This window comes from Falco cherrug, chromosome 5 (genome assembly GCF_023634085.1).
Source record: "Falco cherrug isolate bFalChe1 chromosome 5, bFalChe1.pri, whole genome shotgun sequence".
NCBI lineage: Eukaryota > Metazoa > Chordata > Aves > Falconiformes > Falconidae > Falco > Falco cherrug.
This window is the reverse complement of record NC_073701.1, coordinates 60,009,766-60,028,035: the sequence shown is the minus strand read 5'-3', so window position 1 is coordinate 60,028,035 and position 18,270 is coordinate 60,009,766. Positions and strand designations below refer to the sequence as shown.

Genomic DNA, 18,270 nt, shown 5'->3' with positions numbered 1-18,270 from the left:
TGAGCTTGACTTCTGGACATATAACAGGTTTTATTTCTGTTAATTGGGTCATCAAAACATTGCTGCCAAAATGCACATTAGGTATTTTAACTTCTCCCTCCTCCTCCAAATTTCAAAACCAAAACTCGAGATTTTTAAGAGATTTAGTATTATTTAATGCCTTAAAAAAAAAATCAACATTTTTAAGGACATGATTAGTTTATGTAATACATACTTCACCAGATCTATCCTGTTGTTGATTGCAGCCCAGTGGAGAAGCGTTACGTTTTCTTTGTCTGGTTGTCGTACATCATAACCTGCTTCCACCAATTCTCTACATCGTTCGTATATTCCATACCTTGAAGAAGAAAATAAGATTTTTCAAAGCCGCTACCTTAGACACAAATACATTCAGCAAACACCATACTTAGTCACAATCCAAAAGCTTCAACCAAAAGGAAACAAAGAAGAAACTTTACTTTTTACTTATATATGATTACAGATCTCTTGCAACAAGCAGCTTCCACTGGCAGAAGTTTTATTAATAAATTCAAGATTTCACAGAAAACTTGCCTCCACAGAAAACTACACAGCAGAGCAAGGCAAAATATTGATCAATAGTAAACAAAGTGTAAGTAAAACTCTTCTCTTCCCAGGGACTCCACTACATTTGTTTCTCCCATCAGTGTTCTCCTTCCTTTCCATCTCTTGAAGACCAACATAGCTTAGCCAACTGATCTTACAGTATCTTCCTAAAATTCAGCCGATGACAAGATCATTGGGTCAATTACAGATACTAACAGAAGTCAAACACTCCCCATTTTTCTTCTCAGATAACAAATGGCCATCTTCCTGATAAAAGTCAGTACCATTTTCTGTTTTGCACTTTAATAGAAATTAATTCTTTCATTAAAGATGACTGTTAAATGTGAGCTACCTTCATTTGAAAAGAAATTCTGCATATATTTTGAAAGTTGAAACAAATCAGGAAGCATAAATATCACCTAGGCATCTCACGTAGGACTAACTCCACCACTAAATAACAAAGGGCAAGTAAAGATTACATTTCAAAACCTGTACAACCCTAGGGATTTCTCAAGTTTCAAGGAGGAGACCGACGTGTGGGCACACCTTGAAATCAAGGTCAATGCCTGCGACATAAAATTCTGCTCTAGCAGAAGTCAGAACAGTCTCTCAAAGTTGGAATTAAGGCAAGTTTTTCTTACATGGCTTCTATGTTCTACTTTCTGCAGAACAGACAGCCTCAGATTACTTAAGGCCATTTCACACCACTTGATCAGCTTGTGTAACTGATGCAGAGACCTTTTTTCCAGGGTAGTTAATATTCTTTTTCTTTCATGTATTTGAATAGATTCCTCAGGAATGCTTTCCAAACCTATCACAGGTTTGAAGCACATAAAGTAGCTGGTAACTATTAAAAAAGAAGTACTAAATGTAACAGCTTACTTAAAATGTATTGCTTTCAATTTCTTAGGAAAGTTGCATTAGAAATTAAGAAAAATGCTAGAAATTGCTGTCACACCTATAATCTTTCCAGACATTACAAAACATCAGAACAAAGACTTGCATGCAGCACATACTGATTAGCAACAAGCCTGTAAAATTTCGTCCCTCAGACTGAGTAGTAAAGCAACAGTCATGAATAATTTTGACAACAAAGCTTTGGTTTTAATCAGTTGGCGTGGGCGGAAGACGTTTATGAAGACTTTAAAAGTATGCAACCAGCTAAATAAGATTCACATACTCAGACACACATAACTGCCAGGAAAACTGATAAGGGTCTAAAGCCCAGCCAGTTTTGAGGCACACTATCTCCCAAATCCAAGTCTGTATCAGCAGCGTGGCCCTATGAGTGCTTGTTCAAATGGCTTAACATGTACCATTCCTGACTCTTCCCCCTCCCGGCTGAAAGGGCCACTGCGATAGTTAACACTACTAAAGGCAGGTCAGCCAAGAAAGAGTAGTAGAAGAGATGGAGGAAAGAAGGGTATCTGAAAGCAAGACAGCAAATCCTGATCTTACTGCAATGCAACATCACGTTAGCATATTACAACATCTGGAGGTAACCTGGAAAGCGATTCTTATAAAATAACAAAACACACCTTCCTCGACAAGATGTTCTACTCCAGTCAGCTGTTATGATTACCCTTCCTACTGCAGACATGCCTGCTACCTTTATTTAAAGAACTAACTAAAGCCATAACGTAAGAAATTATTGACCTACAGCTCTGCTACTAGGCTTAGTAGTCACCAGCTAAAAAAAGCGTAGTGCCTAAGGCTGAGTTGAGCTAAATCTCATCCTGCTTAAGTAAGTAGTACCACACAGCAAGCAGGAATTATATTACTAAAATACTTAAGTTATTTGAAAGAAACAGAATGTAAAAGGACAATAATGCTAACATCTATGAAGTGTAAGAGTCAATCATGTAAACCTTTCATGTAATGGATTAGGATTTTCCTTACATGTATTAGTTTTGGATAGGATCAAATTAAGCTCCTCCACAGTAGCTCCAATGGCGCTAAATTTTGGATTTGTGAGCAAAACAGTGTTGATAACATGCCTAGATTTTAGCTATTGATGAGCAATGCTTACACAGCGTTACAGAGCATTCTTACACTGTCCTGCCAGCGAGGAGGCTGGGGGTGGACAAGAAGCTGAAAGTGGACACAGCCACGACAACTGACCCTAACTAACTAAAGAGATAACTAAAGAGATTTCACATGACACTGTGCTCAGCAATAAAAGCTGGGGCAAGCAAAAGGAACAGGGGCATTTGGAGTTATGGATTTGTCTTCCCAAGTAACTGTTTGGTATGATGGAGCCCTGCTGTCCTGGAGATGGCTGAACACCTGCCTGCCCATGGGAAGTAGTAAATTCATTCCTTATTTTACTTTGCTTGAACATACAGCTTTTGTTTTCCTTATTAATCTGTCTTTATATCAGTGCATAACTTTTACCCTTCTGGTTCATTTCCCCAACCCACTGGGAGAGAGAGAGAGCGCGAGCAGCTGTGTGGGGCTCAGTAGCCTACTGGGGTTAAACCACAACATTACTATCGGTCAGCTATGGTAAACTGTACAAGTTATTTAGATGAGCATCCTATCAAGTTAACTACACAACACAAAATGAACCTCCTTGAAAGCAGCCACTGACAACCAGTCAAGTTTTTGTTAGACCAGGCTACTAAGATAGGTATAACCAAGCAGCACTGCCCCAGCATGGGGAGGTGTGGCAGGGAGGTGTTCTTTGTGGGTTTGGTGGGGGATTGTTTGAGTGGTTTTTCTATTTTACTTAAAGCAAATTTCTAGTCTTACAGAAAACGTGATGCTGCTTTTTGAAGAACTTGGCTCAAGAGATGTGAAAATGAGAGGTGTGGCAAGCTTGTGAATCGACTCTGCAGCCCACTAAGGCAGAATTCTGTCACCAGTGCCCCTGCATAAGCCCTAATAGGAACCTCTGATTATGCTCCACTGATGTTTACAAATACCACCTCTAGAATTCACCCATACACTGCTGCAAGGTCCTGGGCAAAGACTACTGCATGGGTTCAGATATAACAAGGGGTAGCAGGAAGGGATTCCTTCTCCACGCATAGCATCATAGACTTCCCCTCCCCACCGGAGGGCAAACTGCAAGTCACAGGTACTTCCTATTGCTTGGCCACAAAACAATCATGAACTTCTGCAACACATCAGAAGAGCCTTCCCAGGAAAACAAAACACTTTCCAAAAGTTGAACTGAGAATGAGGTATACAGCAACTTTTTAAGTCACCATCAGTTTGCCTGTTCCCAGCAATTTATTTTGGTATCTTGAACTCAATCATAACTGATTACAAATGATGTAACATGCGAGGTACAATTTATTAAGTCTTCAATTTATTAAATTGTCACATGAGGACTTAAGGATTTAGACAGACAAATCTGTCTGGCAAAAAAGGTTAGGAATTTACAACAATTTGCTCCTCTTCCTGGAAACAGCAGGCTCTCTGCAATTAAATACAACACTGAATCTGATGCAGTTTGGTTTCTTGATAAGCAGCACTCTTCTCCCACATACTACCTACAGTTGTCTTCCATCAATTTGCTGCAGTTGACTTCACCTTGCCTTCTCCCAAACTTCATGACACACTGTTAGATTACAAAATGAGAAAGTCATCTATTTCGGACACTTAGCATACTCATACTTAAAATGTTGTCATAAAGGGCTCTATGGCCTTCCAGAAAGAGGAATGGAGAAAAAGATTCAAATCCTCAAAAGAGACTGATGTATTAACCAAAAAAATTTTCAGCATCTAGGTGAATTCTAGAGGGTGATGCAACAAACATCAATATGGAATAAAATTAAAGCACATTATTGACATTTCCTTGTTCTGAAAGAAATGGGACTATTTCTTCCAGGGCAAAAATACCATTGTGCAAGCTCATTTCTTGCACATAGTCTCTAAATCATAGTCTCTAAGCCATTTCAGTAACTAACCTGTAATGCTTTATTTGTCATTGCAGGTTAAAGATATTCTTAATGTAATACATTCAGAAATAGTATCCTAGAAGCCTTTTTGCATTTTAAGTATGTAATGCATTTTTTAATCTTTTGTCTGCAAGCACATCAACTCTTAGAAATAGACACTGCCAGCTTTACTGCGTGATTAATAAAAAAAATTGGCCACAATACTGGGAAGGAATCTCTCTTCAGCAAGAACATCACCATGCCAACAAACAGTAGGTAAATCACGAGCTCACTCCCTCATCACTGTAACTCCAATCAAAGCTGTTTCAACTGGAAACGCAATTAGCATAAAAATGATCCTTTTTATCTTTGGAAGTCTCATTCCCATAAACTATGGTGGTTAAGTACTAACAAAATCTTTCATACATTCTCATGTTATTTGTGCTAAACAGCAAGACAGTTTTGTCTCCAACAGCAAAAGGGTAACTCAGGAGTTGGTTAATGAACTGTTAACAGTGATGTTGAGAGACAAGAGAAATTGAGCTCTTGCATATGTTTCAAAGCCTTAAATTGTCTAGGCAGTTATGGCTATATTACTGGTGTAGTTAAAAAAAATATAAATCCCACCTCTTCCATGTGAACTTCAGATACATTTCACTTTCAGCAACATAATCAAACTCCATGGGCATAAGTGACCAGGCATAAAGAATGCATACCTGTGTCACAGTCTGCCCATCCTCTCCTGTGAATAGTTGAAGAAAGCCAGAAGTAATTATTACTTTGGCCAACCCTCAACAAATATAATTATTCCATATGTATACTATTTTTTTCTTATCAGTTACTCAATGAATGATGAGAAATAGTGAAGAAAAAAGCATGTTCTCAAACATATCCAACAAATTTTCCTAAGCAAGACTCAGCATATTTCATGCTGCACTATTTCACAATGCACACAACTTCACTCTGAATGATCTCAGTGAATAAAACTAACAGAAAAGTTAGTCTTCTGATAATGAAATTGTAACACTTTGAGCACAAGGAATCAATCTTCCAGAAGTCACAAAAGCAACTGTTAATATCATTAATGTTTAATACCCATGTTCATAATGGTTATTGAACATAATTTCAGCATAGCTGGAATTTACTCAAGTTCACTACAAGCAGAAGCAGCTTATTCAGTCTCAACAGAACTAAAAATCACAATGCAAGGATTACTATGTGTCAGATTTTGTTCTCCTAGTCATAACTGATCATATACTTCTCTACCTGTGGACCTTAGCTACTTTTCCTTAGTTTCATGGCTTGAAGTATTTAAAACAAAACAAAAGGCAGCAACTTTAAGTTACATTAACACGGTACCCTTCCCAAGACATCATATTCAAAGTTACGACTCCAGCCTTGGATGACACAGGGCTACTGGTGCCAGAAAGGATAGAACTAAACATACTCAACATACCTCCATTAAATTTCACTTTTATATCACTAATGACTGACTTAATTTTTTTTTAACAAGACTCCATTTCCGTGCAGCTCTAGAGAGAGCACTGAATGGTATCACAGAGGAACAAAAACAGTACACAGCCCACCTTTTGCTTTTGTAGAGGCAGAAGAAATTCAAAGACTTTCTATGCAGTTATAAATGAAGTATTAGTATGCAATGTTACTCCATTGCAATAGCAAAGGCAAGAATGGATTTTTTTACCACTGCTTTTAAAGAGATTTTCAAATACATATGAGTGGCCTGCTTCCGCTTTCAGGAATGTAACTTTATATGAATGAAACAATTTTGCTATAGCCAAATACAAGATGCCAAGAAATTATACACATATTGTAATCACTGCAAGATGACAGGCTAAGACGCTACTACTTTTAACACTACCTAGATGCCCTTGGACACATTTATAACAAAGCCAGTGCAAAGTGTCCTTTATAGCAATAGATATTAAACCCAAACACAAGTTTCTGCAAAACAAACAGAGATTGTTTTTGGTATAAAACATCTAGGCTCACACATCTGTGGGAGCATTTAACAGAAACATAATGGGGAAAAAATACAAATACTGATAAACTCTGCAAGAGAACATTAGCTGAACCACTCTTTTCTATACAAAGTCTTATTTTTATTCTAAGTGGTCATTAGATTTCTAGCTCAAAGTGTATGAGCACATTAATAGTATTTGATCTATAGTAAGAAGCTAAAGCACACAAACAGTTCAATATGAAACCATGAACAAATACTTCTGGAAAAATGTGCAGAGCTTGCAAGCTCTTATTTTCTCTTGCTGAAAATCATAAAAGCAAATGCACTATTTTAATAACATTGTTTTATTTCTCTGTAATCAAGTGCCAATAAACTCAACATCTCAAAACAGAACTCTACATTCAAACAGCATATACGAAGTATAGTTAAAAACCTTTTCATGCCATTTTTCATCATCATTTTTAAAGTTTAAGAAACTATGTTCCCCATTTTCATGTATGTTGCAACAGTAATAGTTACTTTCACAGGAGAAACTTAATGCAAAACATAAAATGCGGTAACAGCAACAATGTTTAAGAAAAAAATTAAATGACTGACTAGCTACTTATATGGCATGGACAACTGCTTCCTGCCTGGGTTATCACAGATTTAATAGCAAACAATTCTGTGCTACAGCAAAATGCACCTTCTGCCTGTTGAAAAGCCTGCACTTTAAGTGGTCTTACATGAAATGCCAAATAATTTTGGGTGACAGATCAGTTTGACTTTTAATAGTGGAAGATACTCAACATTATTATAGCTGGCTACCAGACCATTCTTGAGATCAACAGAATTACATTTGACTAATTGTAAGCACCCAGCTACTATTTGACTGCATCACACTAAGAAGCCTGTTATATTCTCTTGGGGAAGACTGAGTGCCACCAATCCCATGCTGAATGTCACACATGCCTGGACTGAAAAAACACACCCAAACCAAGAGAATGAAAATATTTCTTACTCTATTTTGCTACATTTTCCTTGAACTTACTGAACTGCTTGGAAAGGGGAGTTTGAGAGACAGATGATCAGCCCTTCTTTACAAAACTTTTTGTAGTATCTTATTCATATTAGCCCCCAACTAAAAAGTAAACAAAGTCAGCAGATATCTTAGTCTAAGTGAATACTGATTTTTGAGGACAAGTGGTAGAGGATAAGATAATTTTTCATTTATATAAAAGAGAGGTTATATTTCTACAAAAGTGAGTTAACTATATCTTTTAATAGGAACTACATAGCTTTTAAATAACACTGAATTAATATATTAGCATGATTATTTTATTGCAAGCCTTATGTTATTTGGTGGGTTTGTTATCTGCCTTAAATTTCAGGGATTTTTCCCTTTAAGACAGCTGTTTTATATAACATGGCCTTCAAATCCTCATAAATACTTACAAAAATGGTGAGTTCTCCCTCTAGTCAGGGAAGTGCTGTCTGGAAGTACCATAACCTGATCACATACTCATGCTGATAGTCCCCCTTCCCTGTGACATTAACCATTAGGGCTATGATACAAAACTATAGTACTCTTTGGTGAGATGTCCTCCTCTCTGTAAATCGTTTCTCACCGTGACTGGAAAGGAACATAACAGGTAATTCAGAACAGCCCTGTTGATTCTTGTTTGAGGAGACCAGAAAATAATTATGACGACTCAACTGAAAGCCTAGATCAGTCTAAATTTGAGGGCTAATGGGGACAAATACATTTTAGGGTTTCAAACATGCATTGAACATACAAGAATGGAAGCAGGTAACCTGTCAAACCACTTCTACTGTTGTATTTCCATGCTTTCAAGCAGCTAGTTTGATGCTTGCCATAATTTTCATTTCTAAAAATCCCTAATATGAGGATTACAAGTTGTAGTATTAAGTATTTACAGCAACAACTGCAGAGTCTGTCATCATCTATTTCAGGAAGTTAAAATCCTCACAAAAAGTGAAGGAAAGTACATACTTCCTAAACCTAAAAGGGGCCTGTGTCACATGCAGAGCTGCAAAGCTGCTTTCAGTTGGAGGAGATGCCTTTTAGGGAAAAAAAGGAAAGAACAATTTTGCTTTAAGAAGAAAAAGACAAATAGCTCAGCAAGATACACAGTAGTTTAAGTATTCAAATTAACAGTACAAGAAAAATAAAAATCTTGCAAAACGATCATCTCAGTTCACTGAAGAAAAGCGACGGTGGTGGTCTCTGAATAGTAAAAACAAGCTAAAAAGTAGCATCATGACAATTCTTCAATGTCTTGTGAGTTAGCATGTACTACGGTACTGTGTAGAAGACAAATGTGTATAACTGATCTTCATTAAGAATGCTATTCTTAAATCTGAACACAGTTTAATCCCACAATTTCAGCAATAAACTCAAGTTTCATAGCAGCACTGAAACTGCAGAACTGGAGACAATGAAGGAAGTTACACAGAGCCACATTCCTTCTAACCTACTGACGTCAACAAACCAATGAAACCCTCATGTTTGCATATCAGTGTTGCCCACTTACCTCTTAATCATCACCTACAGAAAATGAACATCATACCAATAGGAAGAAAACCATATGTTCTCTTGCAGCAAATGACCTATATTTACAACTTAACATAATTCCCCCGCATATTTCCATACAAATCTCATAAATACGTCTTAACGCTAATTTTGTAGAGTTCACTTTTGAAGTCTTCCACCACTGTATCTACAAATAGAGTTCACTTTCCACTTTATGCAAATAAAAAAAAACCATTTTATTGTTTTTTAACTAATACAGACACATACAAGTCCAATACTCAAAAATAAACTTACTGTGTGGCTTTGACAATGTCCCAAGTGCTGTAATCATCAATGTGGCTTTTCCGTCCAAGAGATTCACTATATCCATGGTTGTAATGGCTTTGTGGCTTGATTTCCTAAAAAAAAAAAACTTGTTATTAGAACACCAGCATTTAGTGAACTTTCTTAGAAAAAAAGAAAAAATATTTTAAAAAATAATCTATAAGAAAAACAAAACCAGTATCCAGTTCAGTGTACTATAAATCTACCTAAATCTGAGCATGGTAAGCTGACTGGCCACATTTTTACATTTTGCAAAGCAGGCCACCATATTCCCCAACGCAGATTGCAAACACTTCCAGAAACCACCACTTGTAATACCAGAGTTCTGCCAAATCCTACGCTGGGGTATTTTTATAGAATGTTAACAAAAAATAACAGCAATTTCTTTTTTTGGTTCGGTTTGTGGGTTTTTTCATTTGTTTTTAGAAACACAACATAGCATAGCTAAAAAAAAATAAGCTACTGGCCACAAAATAACAAAATCTCAGTCTGCTACTACAAATAAATACTATACTTCAAATAGCATAGTTAAATACCTTCCAGAAAATAAATAATTGTGAATGACTAATAACAATGACTAGAACCTACTGATACTTTATTGATTCTTCAACTCCAGTCCCAGCTTCAGAGGTGACCTTTGTATGTTTAGCCTATGGGTCTCAAACATAAATGGCACAACCATGACATGCTCTTCACCAGATACAGCTCCCTACAAAGTTAATTCTTTTGAAGGGCAACACTTCAACTGTCACTGCTTCTCTGGATAGCATTTATATTAAAACACTGTATTCACAGATCACCAAGGCAGCAACATACCATTTTTCTTTACAAACTGCATGCATGTGAAAGTCAACACAGCAAGCTGAAATTGAGCAATGAATTCTACACAGCTTCTTAACTGTATTCCATGTTACAAGTACTACAGCTGATTGCCTCTCTAATTCAGCACAGCTACATAAAAAAAATGAGAACTGCAACAGTGAAGCAGAAAAAGAAGCAAGCTCTCTCAAAGTCCTAAAAATGCATTTCAACTGATGTTATTAAAATGTATTATTTACTTGGTCTTCCCCTACATATAATTTCACAGAAGAAATTTTGTTTCTTTAATCTATACATGGAAACACTCTTAAACACCTTATGAAAAGTGTTTAAGATGCCAATTTCCACTTAGTTATTAAAATAAGTGATCAACATTTTCATTATTATAGTTGTTTTTTTTTTAAATAGAGATATCTTGAGTCAAGACAACCATGATATAATACACCTCACCTTAACGAGGATTCAGTCACAAATCTCTACCACCCTCTCTCCCAAGAGGCGTACGTTGCCCCACTAGCTTAAAGTGACCAAGAGACATATTAGGGCTAGGGAGACTTCCTATTGCCAAGATGAGCAGGTCTCCCCACTTCTCATGTTCTCCGAGCTGTGCAATAATTTCTGCAAAAGCAGCTGTTGGTCACAATGAGAAGTAACTTCTTACTGTTTCCAGTTGTGGCTAGTCAGCCAAAGTGCTTTCTAGCTACGTGATAATATTAACCAGCTCTCTGTTGACTGCAATGGCTGTTTAAACACCAAGCTGCCATGCAGACAAGTAAACTGCGTTCTGACTCTCTTAACCTGGGACTTACTCATCTTGGCTGTATAAATACAACGCCTTCCCAATAACTGGCTGTTGGCAGTCAAATCAGTCATTACAAATTCTTCTCACTGAAGTTATTTCAAAGGTACTTCTATTCTAAAATTATTGTGTGCATTACCTCTCTCTTTTAGAGAGGTGAAGAAGACTATTTAAGTCTGAAAAGCACATTTAAAATATCTATTTCCAGGTTTCAGCATACTGAAGTGCCACTTAAACAGAAGTCTAAAAACTTACACCATTCATGACCTTGGAGTAAACTATCAAGAAGGCAGTCTAGTTGCAAACCTCAAAACTCTCAGTATTAACTTCAAAACCAAGTAACTTCAGTTGAGCATGTTTGTATTTGTTACATACAATGTAGCTATTTCAAAAAAGGAAAATAAATCAAATTAAGATAAATTCTAATGCATTAAGTACATTTCATAGTACTAAACTGTACTAAAATTAAGTCATTTATATAGCTAGAACATTTACAACATTTTATACACTAAATTTTTTCAATAAATTCAAGTGTTTAGATCTTTAAAAGCAGAACATAGTAACACTGAGAACCAGTGCAGCAAAAGTCTTCATTTTCAAAACAATTTATTCTTATGCATAGACTTCTCTCCAGAAAAATAATTCTTTCAATTTCACATAGTACATGTTTCCTTGACCACAATGCCCTTTTGTGGCATTCGATTTTTCTTTCTAAGCCTGAAAAGACTGACTAGAAGCAATTAAGCCTTGCCAGCCCAGCAGGAAAGTTGCTCTGTTGCCATCTCTACAGGAGAAACAACCTAAAAGTATCACAGGGCATCTGCCGTCATCCACATCCCATGTTACAACCAATTCTTTTCCTATAACAGAAACTGTTTCGCTTTGTCTTTGAAGAAGGCAACTTATTAACCAAACATTTTTTTTTTTCCCCACCTACTAGATAAGCCAGAGTGTTAGCTGGAGTAAAGATGCTGAAGAAGATACTAGAGGACATTACAAAAAAAAAAAAAAAAAAAAAAGAAGAGAGAATGCTAACTTCATTATTTTGTCCAACGTGATTTTCTCTTTTCCATCAAATCAGGAGAAAAGCAGAACTTATACAATCTCTGTTCACCATTATACCACACAATCGCAGCAGGATTTTACTTACCAAATTGTAATGCTCAGACCTTGAAAAACTATAAAGGACAAGTCAAGTAGGCAGAGGCCAGAACAAAAGAAATTCACTGTCCTGAGAATTCACCTTGATGTGAAGATAGTAGACCAATGTATTTCTTTGCCTTCCGTGGCTGCCAGAAGTGGAAAATAGTCTCTCTTCTTGTTATCTAACAGTTATTAAAAGCAAACTGAGAAACTTGGGTTATTTTTCAGGCAGATGTTAATTTACCAGGGAACACTATTTCTCTTAAGCTGTGTTTCCCTGACCACTTCAAGCAGACAAACCAGCCTTCTGTTGTTCCCTTGAGTCCATACGAGCCAGTCAAGAGAGATGCCCATTTACTAGCAGTGTAAATTTATGTCCGCCTGAAGTGACCATGAAACCACAGCCTTGTGATACTAATGCTTTCACAAAAAAGTTGACAGGAACACAGCAATCTCTTAGGTATTAACTATTAACCATGTAAATTCAAAAAAGTGAGAGATTATATTCCTTAGCCCCTCCTACAGTTTTTCTACTACTTTTACTAAGGACTTGAAGGCAATGACAGTACCCTTAATTTCATTTAAAAAATATGTATTTCAATCTCCTTTCATATTGATAGCATCTCTGGACTACTCTTTTTACACTGAAATGTTCAAATTTTGTTACATTAATGCAAAGCAGCTGAAATTATGAAAAAGTCAGATTTGAGATGAAAGCAAATGAGTAAGCAAACAGTTCTCTCCCTTTTTCCCCCAGTACATACATTAGCAGCTACAATCCATCTGTTTAAAGACTCACAAGTATAAACTGAAAGTGAACTCTATGTTTCCTGATTTACTAAGAAGTTAAGTTTGTATTTTACATTTAAGAACAGTTGAAACAATCCCTAAAATCCTGAAACATATACGGACATCACAACCTCCAACACCATACAACAGACTCTCCTAAACACAGTGTGAACTGTGGAAAAATGGATGACTTTAGATTTGCTTGAAAAGAAGATGCAAATACTGCTCATTTTGGAAGTAAATAATTTAAGACAAATTCCAGGAAAGCATATCAAATCTGAATCTTCACACAAACCAGTCAGCTTTCTGCAGTCCGGACACAGACTCCCAAGCTTAGAGTCAAAATTTATTACTTAATATTATTTATGCAACTTGACAGTTGCATGTTGGCTTATAGTAGCATGCTGGCTACTATTGGTGCCATTCTACAGGATATAACTCTTACCTGGCATTGTAAGTGCCTAGTTTATGACTGATCCACAGAGTAATTTTTGGGTTCCTAAGTCAATAAGCTGCCAGGAATGAAGACAGAAGAGAACCTGTATTTTGTGAATCACAGTAATACCTGACTCACCTGGTGATACATGATTTGGACCAAGTCACTGCAAACAATGTTCTTACACACTGCACTTGACTGACAAGACAAAATATAAGATAGCCTGAAGTAGGAGACCATCATAAGACCTACAATACATGAATCCAAAACAGATATGAGCTCAAGGTGTTATCTCAGAGTCTACTGAAGACAGCTAAAAAACACTTCCCTTGAACCTTCAACTTTTGATTTTGCAGTCCCTATCACAGCCTTAGGCATTTCAGAGATCAATTTGATTACTTACGTCTGTGCTTGCAAAGCCTACTGGTTTGGTTAAACATCAACATAGCAGGAAACGAAAATTGTTGTATTCAACATGATTAACCTTCCCCCAGATGTCATGGCTTGTGATATACCAATATCTAGTCAACAGAACTCAACTGCTAGCTCCCTCTGCTTTTATAAAGACTATATATACACCAATGGAAAAAAACAGAAATCATATTTGAAAATTGAAAGTGCAAAGCTCTCCTAGCCATTCTATTCACAACACTGAAACACAAAAGCACATTCTTAAAACTCACAAATTCAAATTATGTCCTTTTTAAAGAAAAAAATCTGCAATTGAAAATCAGTTTCTAATACAATAATACAGCAAATAAATGTTTTCTGAAGCATCTGTTGCTCAAATGAGAAAAGAGTAAACAAATTATTTGTATCTATCCAGCCAGGGGTCAAGTTCTGCCAAGTACCTCTGCAGTTATTTGGAAAGTAAGAATCAGAAAAAAAACCAAACAAACAGTATGGCAATTGTTTCATTTGACTATGTGCTACACCGTTGCAAACATAACCCTAAAGTAGAGAAGCTCTTCAAATACCATTGTGGTAATTCCTCCATCACAAGGACTGCAACAGTATATTAAACTATTAAGTTTGCAACAAGGACTCAGTACCACAACACACCATTTAAAAGTGAAAGAGCAAGCCTAAGTATGCAAGGATTTCAATCTAGTCAATAAAACTTGTTTAGACATCAAAACTCCTCCTAAGCCCGTACATGCTTGCGCATATTCACTCATTACAAGTTAAGTAAACAAGATGGCTCAGAATAAAACCATGCCAAATCTTTAAAACTAGCAAACATTTACCTTTTCCACCACTTCCTCTGGCAAGTTTTATATTTTTAAATGTTTAGCATAGCAACTTATAAACCTGCCATTTAAAAAGCTGTGAATATAAATCACAATCTCTCTGTATACGCACTGATAACAAATACAATGCTTTCAACACAGCCACACAACCATGCAGTGCTGCCACGACAAGTGTGGGCCTTGCCATAAGTCAGCAGCAGGCTACCTGAACACAGCTGCCTGTACCCAGGCATCCCATGTCCTGCTCAGCCCCGCTAGGACCGACTGCAGGGGCGTGATGTCAGGGGAGTTTGCCCAGTGCTAGTCATTCTGCATCAGCAGCTAAGCTAGATAGAAAGCATAGGTACAACATTCAGACAGCATCTATTTTTGGACTTTAACAGAAGATTAAAACACAAAATACAGATTACTCCTCCAACCTGCTAGAGAGAAAGCTCTGCTTAGAAGTCCTATACTGACCAAGATTGCTTGCCCAGCATTATTAAAGGAACACGAATAAGCATTTTAAAAAGCGAAAAATAATTATTTTTATCATGTTTACATCATGCCTTTCACAGAACTTTGTGCACTGTCAGTTTCACTGTCACCATTTGGCTTTTAAGTTCTCACCAAAAATAGGAAAGAATTAATCTCCTCTAAATGCACACCCCCTCACAGAAATTCTAGGAGAATAGTTTAAATCCTTAGAACTACTATGATTTTTTCCAAACATATGACAGATTGCTAATAAAGTCACAACGTAACATTGAGCCTAGAACATACACCACATTCACAAATGGCTTCAACAATATTGAAGTGTTATTTTTCCTTTTATGATGAAAACATTTATTCCAGGGAAATTTAATTTCACAACTATGATCCACTGTTAAAAACCACTAACAGCAAATTCAAAGATGAAAAGTCAACTGAAATCCAAATGCATTTATTTTTTGATATTTTGATCTCCACTGACAACAGTTCCTCCCCAGCTGCAAGTCAGGTAACCCAAACAGAGAGCAGAGGCCCTAATCTCCCTAATTTACAATAAGCAGGTTGCAAACACTAAATCTCTGCTTACTTCATCCTGTTTCAAGAAGCCAATTCCAAGCTTGATTTGAGCCAAATTAGCAGTTTACCATTGCTAAAAGAGAAAGGTCATTTCTCTGCCCACTCTCCCCCATGGCTCTTGGCTCCGTGCTCCTGTTGTCTAACTCAAGCTAGCTGTGGTACAGTGAGCCCACTCAATTAATTGTGGGGCAGGGGCATGGGGGGTGCAGAGAGGAGGAATTAAACAAGAAACAGAAAAACCCGATTCTTTTACAAGGACAGCAGGTTGAATCTGTTTTTCCTCCAAAAAGACTGGCTCCAGGGCCATTGGTAGAAGTAAAGCAAGTAAAGAGAATTAGCATGAACATTAAGCAAGTAAAGAGAATTAGCATGAACATTTTGGCAGCTGCCAATTGTTAATTTGACTAAATCATGGAACAACACACTCCAGCTTTTAAATATTCAAGGAAGTCAAGCTTACAGGATGAAGAAAATTATGCTATTTCTAGAAACTGGTAGAGTTGGTTGGCTTTAGAAGGTTGCAACAGACAGATTTTACTTATTTATAAAAATCAAATTTGGTTCTCCATTTAGTGCCAGGGGTCACTCTTTCTCGATGAGCTTCCCACTTCAGTGACTATCCTTTGACAGTGCCCTAATCACTCATCTGCATCTGTGACTAGTTCATCATTACTCATTAGTCACAGAATGTGCAGATTGCTTGCACAGATATGTAAGTAATGCAGGGTAGGAAAACTTGGAAGAGTGAGAGTAAGGCTAAAAAAACCGATAAAAGTTGTTTTGGAAAAAAGAAACAACACAGTAAAGGAGAAAAGCGAACATCCTCTGGAAAACAGGACCAATAAGATAGGGAAACAGAAGATAAAGCAAAATATGAAAAACTGCCAAAGGAAAAAGGGAAGTGCAGAAGAGAGGGGAACAAAAAGCAAGTACAGCTTCCAAGAACGAGCACTAACAATACCAGTATTCCCAATCACTTCTCAAAACCAAATGTCCAAGTAAAGTTATGCTCATTTCCCCTCAATGCTCAAATCTTTTAATCTTTTCCAATAAAAAAGCCAAAATGAAAAATGCTTAAGGAGAATTCTGAGAAAAGTATTCATAGAAAAAAATTATGAAATCATATATGAAAGAATATGACCAAAACTGAATTATTCTGAGATCGCCGTTTCATAATTCGCAATTATATATAGCAGGAGGATATGAATAGGTCAATATGCCTGCTTGGACATAAGGAAGGGAAGAAAATACTGCTGCTTACAGCTGCTACACATGGCTCTGGTAGGCATTAACAGATGGCTAGGACTGCTTTTCCTTTAATGTTATGCAATATTGCTGCAAGGAAGCAATACCACGATCAAAGTCAGACATTCAAATTCTGAATGATGACCAAGATAATTGACACTTGAAGAGAAAATACTAAGAATTTCTAAAAATAAAAATGTAGTAATAAAAGCATCACCTTCTATAAATTATTGCATACCATTGCCTTTGTTTCTTAATGAAAAGAGAAGAATATTTTTTTTTTTGATGACTATACTATTTCCATACCTGGCTATAGCTGAAAGAATCATGATAAAATCAGAAGTGACTGCAACTATTTCAAAGCAGCTTAACAATAAAATAATCCTTACGTGTGTTATATTTGACAGGGATTACTGAAGGTTAATATTAAAGAATTACCCTCCATTTGATTTCTCTGTTCTTCATTTGACAGAATATAGTGCTTTTTAGTAAACTTTCCCAGTTTTCCTCCTACTTTTTTTAAAGTGCAAGAATCTATACAGATTTATTTATAGTAATATGCATATTATAAACACCCACATTAGTTTATACACACTTAAACACTAGCCACTCATGCACTAGCATTAATAGAATAATGCTCCCAAAATAAGGACAAGCAAATACATTTAATGCATTCCTAAAAAAGATACTGCTGGTATTTATTTTGGCATTTTTAACTTAGAAGTTCCTCTTCTAAAGCTTATGGTAACTTTCCTGCCCCTACCCCTTCACCTAATTCTGCAACACAAAGTCACAGAAACAGAGGCTAAAGTGATCATGTATTAATTTTAGAGATGATCACATTAAATTCTTTACAGACTTGAAAATAGCAGCTTTTTCTTCTCTAGAAACAGCAGTAAATTTAGGATAAAATCAGTGAAACAGCTAAGCTGACTAACTGTTGACTGTCTTCAAGTGGCAGCTGCCTGAACCTTCTCACACTCAAGTGAAGTCCTAGCCAGAAAAAAAAAAATGAAATAAAAAAATCTGCAGGGCTGTACAGGTCCACAAGTTTGAGGAGCCAGAGCTTTCAGCAGCTATGAGCTGTTAAGATTGTCTGAACTCAGATGATGCATATACACCTTCAATTTAGCTAATACATGCCAGAAAACTTCCATCTATACCAATTACATTCTCCATGAAAAAAGTGCACAATACCAATTATCTTAACTGGCCATATTATACATTAAAAAACACTGAACTGTTTGGGTTGCAATTATATACTGTCTGAGTTGCCTTACTTTGACCTTTACAATTTATGCTGGAATTGTCCCTGCCCCCTATTATAGCATTAAATTACATAAATTGAGTATGACATGACAAACCCCCCTTCCATTCAATGCCAATTCTGTCGCCATTTTCCATTACTTTTCACAATTGACAGCATCCCATGAAGTCTGTTTGGTTTCCCCTCTTT

General features: G+C 36.6%; 1 protein-coding gene across 3 annotated transcripts in view; it reads right to left on the bottom strand.

Annotated features, from left to right (window-relative positions):
• ZDHHC17 (zinc finger DHHC-type palmitoyltransferase 17) overlaps positions 1–18,270 on the bottom strand; it is a 71,944-nt gene that overhangs the window by 43,667 nt on the left and 10,007 nt on the right. For all 3 annotated transcript variants that reach the window (XR_008732377.1, XM_055711287.1, XM_055711288.1), the window contains exons 2-3: positions 9,257–9,360; positions 215–337 (exon numbers count right to left, since the gene is read on the bottom strand). Coding sequence is in view for 2 of the 3 variants with exons in the window: in XM_055711287.1 (XP_055567262.1) it covers positions 215–337; positions 9,257–9,360 (227 nt within the window). In the remaining variant the exon portion in view is untranslated. The remainder of the gene's footprint in view (positions 1–214; positions 338–9,256; positions 9,361–18,270) is intronic.